The sequence below is a fragment of the Manis javanica genome, chromosome 14 (assembly GCF_040802235.1).
Source record: "Manis javanica isolate MJ-LG chromosome 14, MJ_LKY, whole genome shotgun sequence".
NCBI lineage: Eukaryota > Metazoa > Chordata > Mammalia > Pholidota > Manidae > Manis > Manis javanica.
In genome coordinates, this window is record NC_133169.1 from 52,066,009 (window position 1) to 52,086,479 (window position 20,471).

General features: G+C 35.9%; 1 protein-coding gene across 18 annotated transcripts in view; it reads left to right on the top strand.

Moving 5' to 3' along the window:
• RAPGEF6 (Rap guanine nucleotide exchange factor 6) overlaps positions 1 to 20,471 on the top strand; it is a 235,842-nt gene that overhangs the window by 147,684 nt on the left and 67,687 nt on the right. For 17 of the 18 annotated variants that reach the window (XR_012125294.1, XR_012125293.1, XM_073222084.1 and 14 more), the window contains 7 exons: positions 265 to 401; positions 5,286 to 5,444; positions 6,002 to 6,154; positions 9,767 to 9,931; positions 12,502 to 12,609; positions 14,577 to 14,780; positions 17,430 to 17,538. Coding sequence is in view for 16 of the 18 variants with exons in the window: in XM_073222084.1 (XP_073078185.1) it covers positions 265 to 401; positions 5,286 to 5,444; positions 6,002 to 6,154; positions 9,767 to 9,931; positions 12,502 to 12,609; positions 14,577 to 14,780; positions 17,430 to 17,538 (1,035 nt within the window). In the remaining 2 variants the exon portion in view is untranslated. The remainder of the gene's footprint in view (positions 1 to 264; positions 402 to 5,285; positions 5,445 to 6,001; positions 6,155 to 9,766; positions 9,932 to 12,501; positions 12,610 to 14,576; positions 14,781 to 17,429; positions 17,539 to 20,471) is intronic. The other variant, XM_073222081.1, reaches the window with a different exon arrangement.

Here is a 20,471-nt window from a genome sequence, read left to right on the forward strand (position 1 = left end):
ATCTTCGTAGTTTCTGGTTCTCCCTGGAGGTTGTAAATTCTGATTTTCCAATATGCCTATATTTTCGTGTGAGTCTTAATATCTGTGTTAACCAATTAACTGATTTTTTTCAATGAACAGTCATCTTGTACCTTGGTTTCGCTACTTTACCATACCAGCATAAATTTTCAAGTTGATTAGGAAATTGGGTATTCTAGAGTTTATTGTATCTTTAAAGTGTAGTCCTTGATGGTCTTTATACTAGAATTAATTTTTCTTTTACAGAACAGTTACTGGAGTTTATGCACCAGCTCCCTGCTTTTGCAAACATGACTATGTCTGTAAGGAGAGAACTCTGCTCAGTGATGATTTTTGAGGTGGTGGAGCAGGCTGGAGCTATTATTCTTGAAGATGGGCAAGAGGTAGGTTAGCAAGTACATGTTACACATTCATTAATATGGGAGCTATTTTTTAAAGTAATTTAATTTCCAAAAACTTGTGTAAATCCTGCCTTTATAGAAATGTTTACTTTTTTTAATGAATGCTGAGTTTGGAATAGTTAAAATTTCTGAAGAGATGAGTTTTTATTTTTCTTATTTCTTTACTTTGTCTTAGTTTTTAATTTCCTAAAAGCAGACCTTGCACAAAGGTAGATATTCAATAAATAATACTTACTGAATTTTTTTAATGTAATTTTTACTTCTCAGTTGAGTTGTAAGATTTTAAAAAAAATTATTCTGTTGTACGTTTATATCTTTATTGTTTAAAATGTTTATCAAATACTTACTCTCCTTACTCCATTCCTATGTTATATATTTTTAGAAAAAGAATTAGGGAAATGTCCTAGTGCCTGTGCCTCCAGGTGGACTGCTGTCAGTTGAGGCACTTCCATGATGATTCAGTGTTGAGAAATGCTCATGGCAGCCTTGCATGGGTGGAGGGAGGATGCTGTGGGGTTGAAAAGTACTTCTTTTTCTTATCAAACTGATAAAAGTGCTGAGATGTCAGTCAGTGAACAACATTGCTATATACTACTAATAAAACAGTATTTCTGGAAAGTCATTTAGAAAATTTTAACATGGAACCTATTGACAGTCTAACCTGTTATTCTACGTATGAGTGTCTCTCCTGAGGACATAATTTAAAATCAGAGTTATGCCAAAAGATGTTCATTGCAGGGTATTTAGAATGGTAAAAATTGGAAATGTCCAAAATATAATATAGTAATAAGCAATGGTTAATTAGATTATCAGAGCCACAGGATATAGTATTATGTGGGTATTCAAGTGATCTTAAAATTTGATGGGGGTGCTTTGAGGACTGGGTTTAGCTCTGCATGCTCTCTCCCCATATCCTAGAAAACATCTGGCACATTGCATATTCAAAAAAAATTTTAAAGGTTGATTGATGAACAAAAAACTATTGTATTAAATTTTTTAAAGGCAGGATAAATAAATATTTCAATGATATAAATTAATATAACATAAGAGAAATAAACTTTTAACAACTGTGTGGAAAGTGGATTATCAGTAACTTTTCTTTTCCACAATTTTTTGTATTCTGTTTATTTTCCACAGTTCTGTCAGAAAAATTTGTTGTGTGCCTACTTTGTGCCCAGTACTATTCTAGAAACAGGAAGTATAGTGGTGGAAAAACAGATGCAGTCTCTGTTCTCAATTTATGTAATCCACAAATGCCACAGTGATTGTATTTGAAATTCCCAAAAAAAAGCACACTTTTGAAAAGATACTTGTTGTACTAATTCTCCTTCGGAACTGATAATGCAGATTTCCCTTAAATCACATTAAATCTGCAGAAAATTCAGACTAATAAGAGGGATGTAAAAGGAGAAAAGTGGTCTTTCATTGATATACAGTAGACCTTTAGATACATTTCTTTGGAGCATCAAATGCTCCTTGATAAATGAAGGCATTGTTTTCTTAACATTACAAGAAATTTTGAGTATTTTGTTAGATAGGCCTTAAAATTCAGACTTGTACAAGCAATGAAATTGAATTCAGTAATCAAAAAAACTACCCAAGAACAAAACCCCTGGGTCAAATGAATTCACCACTGAGTTTTATCAGACATTTAGACAAGACATAATACCCATTCTCCTTAAAGTTTTCCAAAAAATAGAAGAGGAGGGAATACTTCCAAACTCATTCTATGAAGCCAGCATCACTCTAATACCAAAACCAGGCCGACCTCACAAAAAAATAAAATTACAGACCAATATCCCTGATGAACACAGATGCAAAAATACTCAATAAAATATTAGCAAACCGAATTCAAAAGTACATCAAAAGGATCATACACCATGATCAGGTGGGATTCATCTCGGGGATGCAAGGATGGTACAACATTCAAAAATCCATCAACGTCATCCACCATATCAACAAAAAGAAGGACAAAAACCACATGATCCTCTCCATAGATGCCGAAAAAGCATTTGACAAAATCAACATCCATTTACAATAAAAACTCTCAATAAACTGTGTCTAGAGGACCAGTACCTCAACATAACAAAGGCCATATATCACAAACCCACAGCCAACATCATACTGAACAGCGAGAAGCTGAAAGCTTTTCACCTAAGATCGGGAACAAGACAGGGATGCCCACTCTCCCACTTTTATTCAACATAGTACTGGAGGTCTTAGCCAGGGCAATCAGACAAAACAAAGAAATACAAGGCATCCAGATTGGTAATGAAGAGTCAAACTGTCACTATTTGCAGATGACATGATATTGTACATAAAAAACCCTAAAGAATCCATTCCAAAACTAGAACTAATATCTGAATTCTGCAAAGTTGCAGGATATAAAATTAAGACACAGAAATCTGTTGCATTCCTATACACTGACGATGAACTAGCAGAAAGAGAAATCAGGAAAGCAATTCCATTCACAATTGCATCAAAAAGAATAAAATACCTAGAAATAAACCTAACCAAGGAGGTGAAAGACCTATACCCTGAAAACTACAAGACACTCTTAAGAGAAATTAATGAGGACACTAACAAATGGAAATTCATCCCGTGCTCTTGGGTAGGAAGAATTAATATTGTCAAAATGGCCATCCTGCCTAAAGCAATCTACAGATTCAGTGCAATCCATATCAAAGTACCAACAGCATTATTCAACAAACTGCAACAAATAGTTCTAAAATTCATACGGAACCACAAAAGATCCCGAATAGCCAAAACAATCCTGACAAAGAAGAATAAAGCAGGGGGAATCTCACTTCCTAACTTCAAGCTCTACTGCAAAGCCACAGTAATCAAGACAGCTTAGTACTGGCACAAGAACAGACCAGTGGAACAGAATAGAGAGTCCAGATACTAACCCAAACATATATGTCAATTAATATATGATAAAGGAGCCATGGGTATACAATGGGGAAATGACAGCCTCTTCAACAGCTGGTGTTGACAAAACTGGACAGCTACATGTAAGAGAATGAAACTGGGTTATTGTCTAACCCCATACACAAAAGTAAACTCAAAATGGATCAAAGACCTGAATGTAAGTCATGAAATCATAAAACTCTTAGAAAAAAACATGGACAAAAATCTCTTGGACATAAACATGAGCAACCTGTTCATGAACATATCTCCCCAGGCAAGGGAAACAAAAGCAAAAATGAAGACGTGGGACTATATCAAGCTGAAAAGCTTCTGTACAGCAAAGGACACCATCAATAGAACAAAAAGGCATCCTACAGTATGAGAGAATATATTCATAAATGACAGATTTGATAAAGGGTAGACATCCAAAATATATAAAGAGCTCATACACCTCAACAAACAAAAAGCAAATAATCCAATTGATAAATAGGCAGGGGATCTGAACAGATACTTCTCTAAAGAAGAAATGCAGATGGCCAACAGGCACATGAAAAGATGTTCCACATTGCCAGTCATCAGAGAAATGCAAATTAAAACCACCTCACACCAGTAAGGATCACCACCATCCAAAAGACAAACAACAACAAATGTTGGTGAGGATGTGGAGAAAGGGGAAACTTCCTGTACTGCTGGTGGGAACGTAATTTACTTCAATCTTTGTGGAAAGCAGTATGGAGGTTCCTCAAAAAACTCAAAATAGAAATAGCATTTAACCTAGGAATTCCACTCCTAGGAATTTACCCTAAGAATGCAGCAGTCCAATTTGAAAAAGACATATGCACCCCTATGTTTATCGCAGTACTATTTACAATAGCCAAGAAATGGAAGCAACCTAAGTGTCTATCAGTAGATGAATGGATAAAGAAGCTGTGGTACATATACACAATGGAATATTACTCAGCCATATGAAGAAAACAAATCCTAACATTTGCAACAACCTGGATGGAGCTAGAGGGTATTATGCTCAGTGAAATAAGCCAGGTGGAGAAAGACAAGTATCAAATGATTTCACTCATCTGTGGAGTATAAGAACAAAGAAAAACCTGAAGGAGCAAAACAGCAACAGAATCACAGAACCCAAGAATAGACTAACAGTTACCAAAGAGAGAGGGCCTGGGGAGGATGGGTGGGAAGGAAGGGATAAGGGGGAAAAAGGGCATTATGATTAGCACACATGATGTGGCAGTGGTGGCACGGGGAGGGCAGTGCAACACAGAGAAGAGAAGTAGTGATTCTATAGCATCTTAGTACGCTGATGGACAGTGACTGTAATGGGGTATGTGGTGGGGACTCGTTAATGGGGGAAGTCTAGTAACAGTAATGTTGCTCATGTAATTGTACGTTAATGATACCAAAAAAAAATTCAGATTTGTAGTAATCTTTCTGAATTAATCACCAGCCACCTTTTCCCCACTTTGGAGTGCTTGCTTTGTGCACTGTTCCTTAAGCACTTAGTTGTATATAAACTCATTTAATTAACACAAAAGTCCTATGGTAGGTACTGTTGTTATGCCATTTTAGCAACAGAGAAACTGAGGTCCAGAGAGATTAAATCCTTGGCCCAAAGTCACTCAGCTAGTGAATGGCAGGATCTGAATTCAAATTCTCAGAGCTGTAGTCTTACGTGTTAGTTTAATTTGTCTCAGAGTATTTGTTCATTTAGAAAATCCCTGATGTCATTTGGTGACTGAGAAAAAAAAGGTAAAGTAAGCTTTAGAGGTTTGTATAAGGTAGGTCAGAAGGCATAGGGTGTTACTGACAGAATATTTAGTAAAATAATCAGATCTTCCCTTTTCTTTTTTAAGATTAAGTTCTTTATATTGACTGATTATTTTCCAAAATTAACATGTAACTACCTTTTTAAAAGATTCTTAAAATCTGTCTTTTTCTCTGTAGCTTGATTCATGGTATGTTATTTTAAATGGTACTGTAGAAATCAGTCATCCAGATGGAAAAGTTGAAAATCTCTTCATGGGGAATAGTTTTGGAATTACTCCCACTCTGGATAAGCAGTACATGCATGGAGTTGTTAGGACTAAAGTAGATGATTGTCAGGTAAGCTTATCTGTTATGTACTTGTTTGTTCATTAAAATGGCTGAACCTGTGTTTCCTTCCTCAAAATAAAATAACTAGAATTGGGAGTTTCAGAAGCTCACAGTTAAAAAAGAAACCTAAATTTTATATTTGACTCAAATATTTGTGGAATTGAATAAACTACAAATTTTTTTAAAGAGGTTATACCAAATAGTGGTTTGTTAAATTTCTATAGATAGTAGTCAGCTCAGTCCTTTTTTTTTTAATAAAGGAAAGAAATAGGAACTTGGGAGTTGTTTGTCTGTAACTTATTCCTGCTTCGTGTTTTCTTTGCAGTGTCAGTTTTGAGAGAACTAGATGGTCACTTCTCCTTTTAGAGCAGAATTCAAACAGATTTTAACTTCTCTGGTCTCTTTATGCATGAAGTATTCATTTCACTTTTATTTTTGCTAAGGACTAGGGATTGAATAGAAAACTGATGCCGCTTGATTTCTTACCTTTGTACTCTGCCTTGGTACAGAGTGATGTATTTATGTACTATAGGTTTATTAATTGTCCGCATGTTGTTCTCGGTCAGTTTGTCTGCATAGCCCAGCAGGATTATTGGAGAATTTTAAATCATGTGGAAAAAAATACCCATAAAGTTGAGGAAGAGGGAGAAATTGTTATGGTGCATGAGCACCGTGAGCTAGATCGGAGTGGAACCAGGAAAGGACACATTGTGATTAAGGTGGGTGTTTTTGCTTACTATTCTTGTCACTGATAGACTAATGCTTGCATGTTGCTTAAAAGACTTTGAACCACTTTTTGAATAGTGCAGGAGAATTTGCTAACTTTGCAAATTAGTTTAAATCTGTTGGTCCTTTTGCTTTTCTCTAAGTTGGTTTTTGTACATTTTAATAATGAAATGTGACATTACCACTTAACATTAGTATGCATAGGATAATTTTAGAGTATACTAGTCAAAGTTTTCCACAAATTTATTTTATGAAACATAGGTAACAGGATTCATTTCATTAAAGACACAATATTTAGAAACAAAACAGAAAATGAAAGGATGGACCATAAAGGCATAAGGAATCCTAGATGAAGAAACAGAAAGCTCACTGGTTCTCTGTGGAATTGAAATAAGCATCAACTTCTCTGAACCTTAGTTTCCTTTTCTGAAAGTGGGGGTGGTACACCAGGGCTTTGTTAGGGCTCAGTGAGGCAAATCAAAAGCCTTAGCACGTTGTCAGAGTCTGAGTCTTACTCCCCATACTGTTTTCCTTTCTCTGACTCCCTTTTCCTTGCCTCCCAAACTGTCCTGCTGCACAATCTCGTTACCCCCTTTATGCCTGTAGATATAAATTAGAGCAATTATAGTAGAAAGTGAGGAAATAAAACAAATGCATGACCATTTATCTTTTAAGCTAGTCTTGGTTGCAAAATAGGTAAATGTATTGTTATTCACTGCAATTGCAGAAGCTTATTTAATAAGATGAGGGACTGATGTTCAATCTCTTCTTGGGAGTCAGGCTATTTCCTGTTTTTTTTCTTCTCATAAACTGAAAAGTGTAGGCTTTGTATGTAGAAAGATGAACATATGAGTGAACTGTCATAGGCTGTCTTTTTATGGGGGCTTATGTTTTTAACTACTTTATTTTTAAATAATTTCAAACTTACAGAAAAGTTGCAAGAGCAGCATAGAGAGCTCCCTGACTCAGGTTCCCCAAATGTTAGCATTTCACTGCAGTTTCTCCATTATCATCAGTCTTCTCTGTACGGTTTGAGAGTAGTCTGCACATGTGATTCATCACTCCCAAGTATTCCACTGCGTACTTCCTAAAAACAGAACGCTTTTCTACATAAACACCATAGAACCCTTCAATTTAAGAAATGAACGTTGATAAAGTAAAGCCATTAAGCCTACAGACCATATTAGATTTTCACGGCTTTTTCCTTCTGGTCCAGGATATCAACCAGGAACATAGTTGCTTTTAGTTGTTTTGTCACTTCAATCTTTTCCAGGAATAATGGTTCCCTGTCCATATTCTCAGCTGTTTTAAAGAGTCCAGATCTTATATTCTGTAGTTTGACCCTCAGCCTGGATCTGTCTAATATTTCCTCATGTCCAAATTCAAGTCATGCCTTCATAGCAGGATGATACTCTGCTCTTCTCAGTGCATCATATCAGGGAGCACAAGGTGTCAGCCTGTCCCGCCATTGCTGAAGTTAACCTTAACCACTTGGTCATGTGGGATTTTGGTCAGCCACATTTCTTCACTGTAAACTCCCCATTTTATCTTTTGTAATTGATCATAATTAGGAGGAGAGATGTTCTGAGATAGTGTCAGTATGTCCTGCAAACCCCTATCCACCAGTCTTCCATTGACTAGTGCTGCCCGAAATGATGATTTTATATTTCTATTAATTCTTTACATTTATTGTCCTTCTATAAGCTTTTGCTCCTCTCCCATTAATTTAATTATATTGGTATGGACTCACATGCTATATTATTCCCTAATCACTAATGTTGTTCCAGTGGTCAAATTGTCCCAGATTTCACCAGAGGGACCCTCTTAAGGCCAACTCTTGTATCCTTTTGTCATGTTCCTATCATTTTTTGAGAGCATTCTTATTGTCTGGCAAAGCAAGATGTTCTAGGCTCATCATATACTGTAACCTCTCTAGCTTTGAAATAATCCATTTCTCCAGAAGCCCTGGATCCTTCTAGTGGAGAACAGTGTTTAACCAACAAGACTGGGCACTTACTCTGTTCATTGCTACCAGGTTGTCAGTGCTTCTAGGCCTCTCATCAGAGCTAGGAAATATACATATTTGCTATAATTATGTACACATCTATAACTTTGTCTGTCTCTAACAATCATGAGTTCATACCAGTGTTCCCAATGTCAATATTGAACCACATGTTCTTCCTAGCTTTTTGCTTCTGATACTGTAAATATACCTTCTCCAACAGTGACTCTCGTTATGCTGTGTATAGTCACTTGGTTGCACATTGTAACCAATCTTTACCATGCCAATGTAGCCATGCCAGACATGTCCACACGCCAACTCTGTGCACAGTGTCTCCCAGGGTCCCACCTTGTTGGACACTAGAGACACCCCAGTGACACACCTTTCAATGACAAGGGGACTCATCTTTAAAGTTTTGAATATATGGCCTAGTCTCTACAGGTAGTGATTTAGCCAATCACAGTAATGGCCTTTCTTGAACATAGTGATCTGTTCCACTCTTGACTTAGTTGTGCATAATCTAAGCAGCAGATTTAAGTAACCTCAAACCATGACCAGCCTGAACAATCAGCCCAGTGGTACTCTGACATTTGGAGTGTTCTGTAGGGTGGATAAGAATGGGAATGGTCTTTGGTTACCTTGTTGCTGAAATAGGTTATATGAAGAAACTTACTTCTGTTTCCTTCTAGAGCAATAATTTACATATGTGGTTAGCATTGGGTACTTAAAAAAATTATTATATAAAAACATTATTAGTGTTAATGTATATTTACCATACAGTTATTCTGACCAATGAAATTGTTAAGCTGAAATACAACAAATTGAAATCTGAGGTTTTGGGCAATAGTTGGCTTTTATATTTGGCTTAGCATCTGGTTTATTTCTGTGTTTCTTCTGTGTACCCATTTTTGAAACGGGCATAAAGGTAATAAAATTTAACATTGATTCAGGAGCTCAAAGTGGAATAGTAGATAAATGTTGTTGACATTCCTTTGTATAAATTTGGAGACAGGCAAGTGGTTAAAACTCTTGAGTTGATGTAAAAGCTGTCTATAGAACTTCTGGTTCCTCTCAAGATGGTAAATGAGCATGGAGAAACTACAGAAGAGGAAATTCCTGTTCGAGGAAGTATCAGTATTACAGTAAAGCACACTGTCTTGAAGTGGTGTGTTACTTCTATAGCCTGGAGCAGAAGAGAATGAGGATGATTAAGTGTGAAGGAAAGCTCTTTCTTTTTTTTTGTAAGTTTAACATTCAGCTCTTCCTTCTGTTGCCTTGAGACATCTCACATTGCAGTATACTTGGCTGTCACAGTCCATGCCAGGGGTAAATCACTGAAGTTCAAAAGCCTTGCTGTGATGAAATGCCAGTGAAAACAGTGTATCCTGTTGGGTATTTTTATTCCTCTGCCTTTTCTCTCTCTCTCTGTCTGGTTGCTGGTGGAGTACAACCTATAGAGACTACCTTCTTCCAGTACTGAAGGTTTTAAGGGTGAAATTCCCCTTTGAGGACTTGTCTAATGGAGTGGCTGGGGAAAGTAATCAGTAGGAGTTCTTTAGTTCCTAAGCTGTTTGTTTATTTTCATGCTATCCTTGATTTTCAGGCAACACCTGAGCGTCTCATCATGCATTTAATGGAAGAGCATTCCATTGTGGACCCGACTTATATAGAAGATTTCCTTTTAACTTATAGGACATTTCTTGAAAGTCCTTTGGATGTTGGGATCAAACTGTTGGAATGGTTTAAAATTGACAGCTTAAGGGATAAGGTTAGTTTTATAAATATAAAGGGCATGAAAGTGATTTTAACCTTTGAATTTTATTTATAAAACCTTCTGGAACTGAGAAATTTTTATTTTGATAAGACTCACTCAATTAAAAAATTAGTATAGACATGTTTCTGCTTAGTTACTTTTATGACAAAATAGCATGTTGAAAGGTGGATAATGAGCCTTAAAAGGCAAAAACTGACAAAGCTGTGGGGTAGCTGTAAATTCAGAAAACATGGTAACTGCATGAGAATGATTTTGAACTCTATCAAAATATTTGGTTGTTTCTGAAGGAGATCAATAAAATATTTAAAAACTGATTAATAGCTTAGAAAAATATTTACCAAGTAAGTTTTTTTAAGAGGACTTAAATTATCGGTAAGCTCCAAAATAGAAATTATTAGTTTTTCTGAATTACAGCATTTCTAATCATTTGAAAACAGTTTGTCTTTTTTTACCTTAATTCATCTCTGCTGTGACTTAATTCTACCTTTAAGGGTTTTTTTTGCATTAAACATTGTTTGCTTTTTGAAATAGATTATCTTGCCTTATTTCAGGAGTGTTTACACATTTAATGGAAAGACTAGTAATACCTCAGCAAATTGGTAGGAAGTTAAAATTTTAAGAAAATAAAAACGACCATAATTGCCTTATGTGTCTTTTTGAGTATATTTTAAAGGAAATGAATTAGATGTAGTTGAACTGTGGAATTCTGTTTAGGAAACTAGAGTATCCGAAACTGCATACAGGCCTGCCTTCTCCCCTCCTGCCCTCTTCTTTTAGAGTTATATATGATTACTTCAGTTGCTGAGGAAATAAAGTCATGCTTTATTTATATATAGAGAGAATGAACTAAAAAATGATTTAGGGACAACTAAGATATCCACATGCAAAAGAATGAGGTTGAACCCTTACTGTATACCATATACAAAATTAATTCAGAGTGAATCAAAAGTAACTCATATACAAAGACCTGAATTTAAGAGTTAAAACTGTAGAACTCCTAGAAGAATGAGGTAAAAAAAATCATGACCCTGAATTAGGCAATGGTTTCTTAGATAGGATACTTAGAGCACAAGCAACAAAGGGGAAAACAGGTAAATTGAACTTGATCAAATTAAAACCTGTTGTACATCAAAGGACACTATCAAGAAAGAACTACATGTGGAATGGGAGAATATATTTACAAATCATGTATCTGATAAGGGTCTAGCATGCAGAAAAATTCTTAGAACTCAACAACACTTAAAGATAACATAGTTTAAAAGTAGACAAAAGACTTGAATAGACATAGCTCTGAAGAAAGCATATAAATGGCCAGCAAAGACATGAAAAAGATGTTCCACATTATTAGTCATAGGGAAATGCAAATCAAAACCACAATGAGATTCTTCATACCCACTAGGATAGCTTTAAAAGGAAAGGAGATAACAAGTATTGCCAACGATGTGAATGTGGAGAAAGTGGAATCCTATACATTGATGGTAGTAATATAAGATGGTATAGCTGCCATGGAAAACAGTTTGATGATTCTTCAAAAAATTAAACAATTACCATAAAAGCAAGCAATTCTACTTACAGATTTAAAAAAAATGAAAGCTGGTGTGCAAATACTTGTATACAAATGTTCATAGCACTATTGACAATAGCCAAAAGGTAGAAACAACCCAAATGTCCATTAATGAATGTATAAATAAAAAGTGGTATAGCCATATAATGAAATATTTAGCCATAAAAAGGAATGAAATAGTGAAAAATGCTGCAACATGGATGAACCTTGAAGACCTTATGCTAAGTGACAGAAGCCTGACACAAAAGATCACTTGTATGAAAAATCCAAAGTTGGCAAATCCTTAGCTGCTAGGGGCTAGAGAGAGGGCAGAATGGTAGGGCACTGCTTAATGGGAATAGGGTTTTCTTCTGAGGTGGTAAAATATTCTGGAACTAGGTGGTGGTGGTGGTTACACACCATTCTGAATGTGCTAAATGCCACTGAACTGTACACTTTATGAAGTGGCTAAAATGGTGCATTTTCTATGTATCTGCTGGTTTTTTAAATGAATTAATTGTACTGTTAGGCACAGTATTCATTTCAACTTCAATTTTTTTTTAACTTTTCTGATAATCTGTGACACAAAGTAAATCAGTTCACACAACTTAAAAAATTCACACTATTTATAATGAAGTTTAAGGTTTGTTTTTTTATGAATTTAAACATATTCTCAGCTATAAGAGCATGTTAGATATCATTGCCTGATCTTAGAATCATGTGTTTTAACATACTACCTTAAATACACTTTCCACATACTTTTTACATGTTAGCAACCAAGCTTGTGTTTTCTCACTGAGGGTATGCAGTCTTGACTATCTCTGTTACTTGTGTGACCAAGGGTGCAAAGACTTCAACTAAATCATGCCTCTATTAGCATGAACCTTTTGTGTGCAGGAAAGAGGGCAAAAAGGTCAACCATATAGCTCAGTTCCTGGTTGGTTTCGGACATGCTTTTGGAATCTACTTTTACAGAAAGAATGCTTCATAATTATCTGCTGCCTCCCTCATGTTTCCACAGGTAACTCGGATTGTATTATTATGGGTAAACAATCATTTTAATGATTTTGAAGGTGATCCTGCTATGACTCAATTTCTGGAGGAATTTGAAAAAAATCTGGAAGATACAGTAAGGCTTAAAAGAATTTATGTTCTTCAGAATTTAGGGATTTCTCCAACCCTTCTGAATAAGCAGCTCAGAGCATCTTTCATCTCCATGTCTTGAATGTCTGTTCTGAGAACTTCCAAATCTGTGTTTCAGACTTCGGCTCATCTGCCACTCAAACCCAAATAAAAACCATGCCTCTTCCTTGTCTTCTTTTTCTGTCTTAAGGCTAATGATATGTTGGCTCAGTCCCCCAGGCTTCCTAACTTTGGTGTGTATGTGGGCCCCCTCTCTGGTTTCCTTGAATTCCCTGGCCACAGTGTCCAGTCAGTTGCTCAAGTCACCAGGCTCACTGATTTAGTTATACACATACACACATTTCCTGTGGTCTCTCTCAGTCATTTCTTTTCACACCCCAGTTTAGGGCCTCATTTCATTATATCTGATCTGATACAATGTCTTGCTAATTTTAGTTCTAGTCTCTTCTAGTCCATTCTGTATGACTGAAAGATTGTTTTTAAACCACAAATGAGCTTAACAAGCCTGTTTTCCTATCAAAATAATCCCTCACCCATATATCCAGGTCCCTCATCTACATTTTCAGCCTTTATTTTATTTCAGTATTTATTTCACCCTAGAGTACGGCCAACCAGCTTACTTTTATATTCCTTACCAGTTCTCTCAGGCTGGAAGCCTCATCTTCCAGTCTTGCTATTTGAAACTGTGCAGCCTTCAAGGCCTGTCTTACATACCAGATCTACATTAGACTTTCTGAATCCCCGTTGTGCATGTGATTTCACTTGTTCTAAATATACAACACCTAAGATAATCCTGTCAAGGTCCTCTCTAGGTCCTTTCAGAGTAGCTATTTATAAATCCATTTTATTCATCCTGTCATATGTAAAACTTTGAACTGCAATTGGGTTGTCATGCTCCAAGCACCTTGAAAATTTAGGAAGTAAATAATAAAGCAACTCAGAAGTCAGATTGCCTCAGTTAACATTCACACTACACAACTTGCTAGATACATGAACTTGGACAAATTGCTTATCCATTTATGCTTGAGTTACTGTCCCTAGTTTATTGAGATTGTTATGAGGATTATAATAAGCGAATGAATGTAACAAATCTGAGAACAAAACTTGGCAGATAGCAAGAACCAAGTTATTACTCATAATATGCTCAGTGTAAGTAGATTGGGTTGAATAAAGTGGGGAAGACTGGCAGATTTTTGTCCCTTTCCCCACCACTTGGTTCCTGTTGCTTTCTCAGCAGCACATCTGCTTTATGCAAAATGGGAAGAATGCACAGAGACTGGGGAACTTGACTAAGAGGCCATAGAGGCTCACTACCATCATTTCATCATTTGGGTCTTCCACTGCTGGCTGTGCTGGTATCAAGGGTTTAATGGAAAATGAAACTGCCTTACAATCACGGAATATTTTTTTTCCAGTAATCAGTCATCAAATATTTATTGGACTCTACTTTCACTCTAAAGTGTTATATAGGCTCAGAACAGGTATAAGATTTGGTCCCTGCCCTCAAACAACTTCCAACTTCTTATTATGAATATAGGATTTATGCATATTATACTATTTGAGAACAGTTAAATATTAAACTGGCATTAGGCTGTGGAAGCTAGAATATTACTGAGACTAAGGAAGATCTAAAATAGTATGGGAATAATCCTGGAAAAGGTGGTGACTTTGGAAAATGGTTTATATCCTTTAAGGTTTTAAATAAAGGTATAAAAGGATTCTGATTTTATATAACAGGAGATAAACAAGATAATAGTGGAGTATGTATTAGGAAGGTTCAGGAAGTGAGTAGTAGTTTTTGCCATTTTCCCTCCTCAGTTTTTCTTTACCCTATTTGATGTTCTTTATATTTGAAATATAGGTCAAATTCTAATAATTTTAGGTGATTTTTTACAAAGCTGATAGGAGTAGTTACATATATTTATGTACATTTTGCCCTTTTCTACTTCCTAGAAAATGAATGGTCATCTCCGGTTATTGAATATTGCCTGTGCTGCAAAGGCTAAGTGGAGACAGGTTGTGCTACAGAAGGCTTCCCGGGAGTCTCCCCTGCATTTCAGCCTTAACGGAGGAAGTGAGAAGGGATTTGGTATTTTTGTTGAAGGAGTAGAACCTGGCAGCAAAGCTGCTGAAGCAGGACTGAAACGTGGTGATCAGGTAAGTAAATAACCAGCCACTTAGATTAAAGCCTTCTTCTAAGTTCTGTGTCTGCTACTTTTTTTTTCCTCATGTGGTGTTTCTTCAAGTAAGCATGGTCAATTTAAGAAAAAAATTTTTGAGCCTCTTTTTAGAGGTGATATTTTTAAATGGCTTACTTTTAAAATATATTTGCTGTATATCCCTTACTTTTAATGGAAAATTTGATATAGTGTGACCAGAGACAGCATAGTTCTCTGGGCACTGTCAGCATGTCCTGTTTTTAATGGTCCTGTTCATCCTCCAAAGATTAGGAAGCTGTATCAACTGGTAGCTTCAGAATATTCGAGAAAGGCCAGTATGTGAGTTAGTACCTTTGCAAGCTTTGAAGGAGCAAGCACTACCACCCATAGACCTCTAAAATGTAAGTGGCCAAAGATGACCATAAACGATGGTTTCAGCTTAAATAATGTTCATATGGTAATAGTACTACATCCATAAGCAGAGTGGCCAGGTGAGGGACTAGGAGAAGGAGGGAGATGCTGGTATGAAGTTGGTGGGGATTTATTCTTTGCATACAGGCATTAGGTAACTGTAGAGCAATGTATTTCAAAATGTGATCACTGATAATTTTCTTACTAAAAAATGCAATTCCTAGGCCCACCTCAGTCCTTACATTAATCATATTCTCCTGAGAATAAGGTCTGAGAATCAATGTTTGTAACAGCTCTCTAGATGATTCTCATGCACACCAAAGAGTGGTTTCTCAAATCTAGCTGAAGCGCCTGGGAAATTAATTTTTGCCATGCAAAAAGTTTTTTTGTAAATTCATTCATTCATATAGAATGTGTTCATTTTACTTTTAACTGATCCATACCATCATTATTTAAAGTTAAGAGAGCATTCACTTAAAAAGTTCCAAACTTCAGAATAGTGGTTCTCAAATGGGTGATTTTGCCCTGGGCAGGAGACATTTGACAATTGGACGTATTTTTTATTGTCATGACTTAGGGATACTACTGGCATCTGGTGGATAGCTTCTAAGGATGCTGCTAAAACAACCTACAACACCCCACAAAAGGGCAACCCTCACAACCAAAAATTGTTCAGCCCAAATATAAATAGTACAAGGGGTTAAGAAACTGATGCAAAGTTATAATGATCCCCTCCTTATCCGAAGGGAGCTTTTTAAAAAAAGATACCTGGGCCTTTTCCTAGACTACTCATTAAGAATAGTAGCTAGGATCCTGAAGTCACTGTATTTATCATTCCAATTTTTTATTGTGAACATACTAAAGAATCTCATTCTTCATAGAAAAAAAATGAAATCCAGTTTCATTCCTAAGAAAGGAAATTTATTTGTTCTCCTTCAGTCCTCCCAAGTATCACTGAAATTATCTGAGAGATTAGATCTAGATTATTAAATCATTATTTAACATGATGTACCTTCTCTTTAAAAAATACCTTTGATGTTTACATTAGGTTCATAAGCTTATTACTAACAATCAGTTAGACATTTGCACCAACCTTGCTGATTTCATTGCTCTCCTCCATTTCATCTCTGCCACATATCCCCACTATTTGGATTCATCTCACAGTTGTCTTCTAGTACTTTTTCAAAAAGGAAGAATGAATACAGTAATTTCATGTGTCCATGCATATCTGATGTTGTTTTCAGTGTAGTATAAATTCTTTGGTCACAGTTATTTTTCCCTCAGAACTTTGAAGTCACAGAAGGATATCCTATCACCTCAGTATTAGCCCAAGAGAAATCCAAAACGACCTTCACTTTGCTTTTGTAAGGACCTTTGGTTCCCTCCCCCCACCACAGTGATACTTATCGATTCTTTGTTCCCTGTCCGTGGAATTCAGATTTTTCATTGGGATATGTTAAAAAAATAGATCTCTTTATTTTCTTTGCATGATACTAGATAATCTGTGTCAGTATGTAGACTCAAGATTTTTTCCAACTTAAAATTTTACTTCAGTGATTTCTTTTTCTTTTCCTAATATTTCTTTTTTTTAATCCTTTGGAATCTTTGTGTTAATCTCTGAGAATTGTTGTCTATGCTTTTTTATTTTTATTTTTTGTTTTTTGGTCATTATGTTTATCTTTTTATCCTTTTTCCTTGGAATTAGTATTTTTAAAGTAAGCTTTCTGTATGATTCTGAAGTACAGGCAAGTTTGGGAGGCCATGCCACAAAGGTCCAGCAGTGACATGTGGAGGAACTGCCTGTCACAGTTTTGCCTGTTGCTTTTTGACTGTCTTATTCAAGCAGTGGCAGGACATGAGATATATGTAGAGTACCACTTTTAAATGAATTACCTTTCTTTTAAATGCAGTAAGTTTGCATTTAGAATATTTCATTAAAATTTATGTATACATAGGCAGTAATTTTTATGAACTGATCTAACATGATTAAAATTTTTCCTTCATATGTAAACCATCCTGTGTTTTTAAGAAAATTTTTTAATATGATCTCAGAGGGAATGTTTTAAAAAGTGATTATAGTAAAGATTTGAAAAAATACAATATAGAGAAAAAAATTAAACAGTAATAGTCATTCACACGGGTGCATTTTATTCAACGTTCATTTCATTCAAGCTTAATGTTGCAGAAGTAACTAATACTGTTTCTTAATTTGTATTTTTCAAATACTTCTCTCAAGATAATGGAAGTTAACGGGCAAAACTTTGAGAATATTACATTTGTGAAGGCCCTTGAAATTTTGAGGAATAATACTCATCTTGCACTTACTGTAAAGACCAACATTTTTGGTGAGTTTTGGTGTAAAACCTGTGAGGATGTATTTTGTTTTGGGGGTTTTTTTGTAATAGAAAAGAGAAAATTCGTTACAATGAAAAAGAAGATAGTGAAATGTAAACATTTCTGTCTAAGCTATTTGGACATTTTTAAGATCTTTGGTGTTGAGTTACAGTATTATGTACTTTAGAATTTTCATTTTGCATTATTTTATTATTTGGTGTTTTAGAAAGTATTTGTAAATTGACTGAAATACATTCAGTCTTTTATGAAATGTCTTCTGAATATCTGTTATACTCTGCTGAGAGGAAATGAGTGAAACTTAGAAGTCATCAGGCTTTTTGCACCCTACCCCTACCCCCACTAATGTGTAAATTAGTGAACTTTTAATGTTTTAGCTAGCTTTCTGAAATACTGTGAATGCTCAGTTAATTTTATGGAAATACATTGAGTAAAACATTGAATTAATTAGTGACTTACAGATTTTAATAATAGTGTACTCTGCCTTTCTGTGTACAGATGTTAGTTACTGTGCCTGTGGTATGTTCTGGTCATGTCTCTGTTTGAATGAAGCAAGGACTAAGCTTGAACTTTTAACTTAAGTATTTTATATAAAAATACAGAGATAGTATAATGTAGTGGTTATACATGGACCTGGGAGACAGAAAAAGTGGATCTGGAGGATGCAAAAGATAGGGAACCCACAACCTCAGAACTCTGAGTAGTGAAAGGCAATTACCCAACAAAATCCTAGATTGGATATGGCAGAGGGAGGAGTTATGTGATGCAAAAGAGGGCCTGTACCCTCAGTACTACCTTCCTTATCCCAGGTGGAGTGCAGTCAGTCAACATGCACCCTAAGCAAAACACCAAAAACTATCTCAAAGGAATACTAGTAAAACATTTGTAGAAATGGAGCTTATTAGTGTGGACATGGTACCTGGATTAAAGTGCTAGAAACTCTGTCATTACCATGAAACAAAGTTGAGCAACTCTGTTGTCCTGCATGGAACTCAGTCACAACACCTACAAAAAGGAAAGGAAAGCTGTAACTAGAAAATAGATGTGTTTAGATGAAGCCAGAGCAAAGCATTCTTCGTCATTTTGTGTTGAATGACGCTGAGAGCAAGTGATCACCAGGCACAGGAGAACCAGGATCATTGAGGGGGTAATGTGGTGAACCTAATAAGTGAGCTTACAGATTCTAGAGAAAATAGTTAATTTTGAAGAAGAAAAGAAAAACATTTCTAGAACTCATTTAGAAAGATTTAATTCATTCCTTATAACAAGAACAGGATGTTAGGAAAAAAGAAAAAATAATCATTGAAAAAGAAATAACTCTTAGAGTGACTTAAAAGACTGTGGCAAAGACAAAAATAGTCAATAGGAGGAATCAGTAATAAAGTTGAGGAAATATTCCAGACTATAAAACAAACAAACAGAAAATTGAACTGAACATTATCCCAGGAGATCTAAAAGAAACATGTGAAGAAGAAAGTATTTAGGAAAAATAGCAGGAAAAAAACTTCCCAGAGTGAAGAAGGCAAGGCCAGCTTCTTTGGTTTTCCTCCCGCTCGCTCTGTCTTCCTGCTATCTGGCCCCTAAGGCTTCCACAGTGGTTATTTCTCTGTAGAGGACCAGAAAGGGGGCCTAAAGAACTAGCTCAAGCCTAAGTGCTGGGCTGATAACTGAAAAGGAGGAGGCAACCCTGTGAAGTTGTTTATGAAACTTTGGGCTCTTCTCTATCCTTCATTTACCATGGTTCCGGATCCTTTTTTTTAGTATACCCTTAGGACTTTGAGAACTGGCATACAGGTAGACCTCTGCTCAGGCCCCGACTGACCAAGTAAGGACACAAGGCAGACAGATCCAAATGGCAGTGCAAAGGCTTTCAAAACTGAACAGGAACCATGGCCCACAGAAGGCAAAACAAAAATACCATCGTTTTCCACAGGGTGTAAATAGGACTCAGAGCAATTTTAACTATTACAAGGAGTTTGTGCCACAGTTTTCTTTGTATTTTGTTTAGGGTTTGCTGAGCTTTTGAATTTGTTACTTAATGTCTCATCAGTTTTAAAAATTTCATTCCATTATCACTTCAGGTATTGCCTTTGCCAGAGTCTCCTTTCCATGTGGGAGATCAGTTAACTGGGTGTTAAAGATTTGTGTCCCATGTATCTCTTAGGGTCTCTTCTATCCTTCCCATTTTCCCCCTTCTGTGCTTCAGTTTGGATATTTTCTAATGACCTATATTTAAGCAAAATCACCCTGTTATCTGCTCTGTCGAGTCTGCTGTTACATACACACAATTAATTTAATTTCACATATTTAATTTTCCAGTTCTAGAATATGCATTTGAATCTCTTTTATAAACTCCAGTTCTCTGTTGCACTTCTCCTTTTCATCCGTTTTATCTTTTTTCCTCCATTTTCTAAAGTATGTTTATAATAGTCATTATAAAATCCTTCTGCGTTAACTTTAGCATTTGGATTATCTTTTTATTCTGTTTTCCCCTTTGGTTATCAGACATATTTTCTAACCTTGTGTGTCATAGAATTTTTTTATTATATGCTGTACTTTGCATATAAAGGAACCTTGGAAAGTAGTGAGATTAATACTGTCTCACAGAGAGAATTTGCCATTTCCTCTGTTTAAGCAGATAGGGTAAAGGGAATTGAGCTGGGTCAGGCTGGGTTACAGAATTACTTAGACTGTATCCAGTTGTTTCAAGTCTGGAGCAAGACTTTTCCTGTGCCTGATACAGGCCCCTCCTCTAATGGAAGTTTGTGCCTATGTGTCTGAACAGTGAGAGACTACAGGGAATTTCACTGCTTTTCCAACCTTGTCTTCCTACCCCACCTACACCCCCAATCTCTATGCAAGGCTTGACTTTTGATTCAGAGCTCGGTAGCTTTTCATCTCATTTTTATATAAGTTCTGTCTGGCA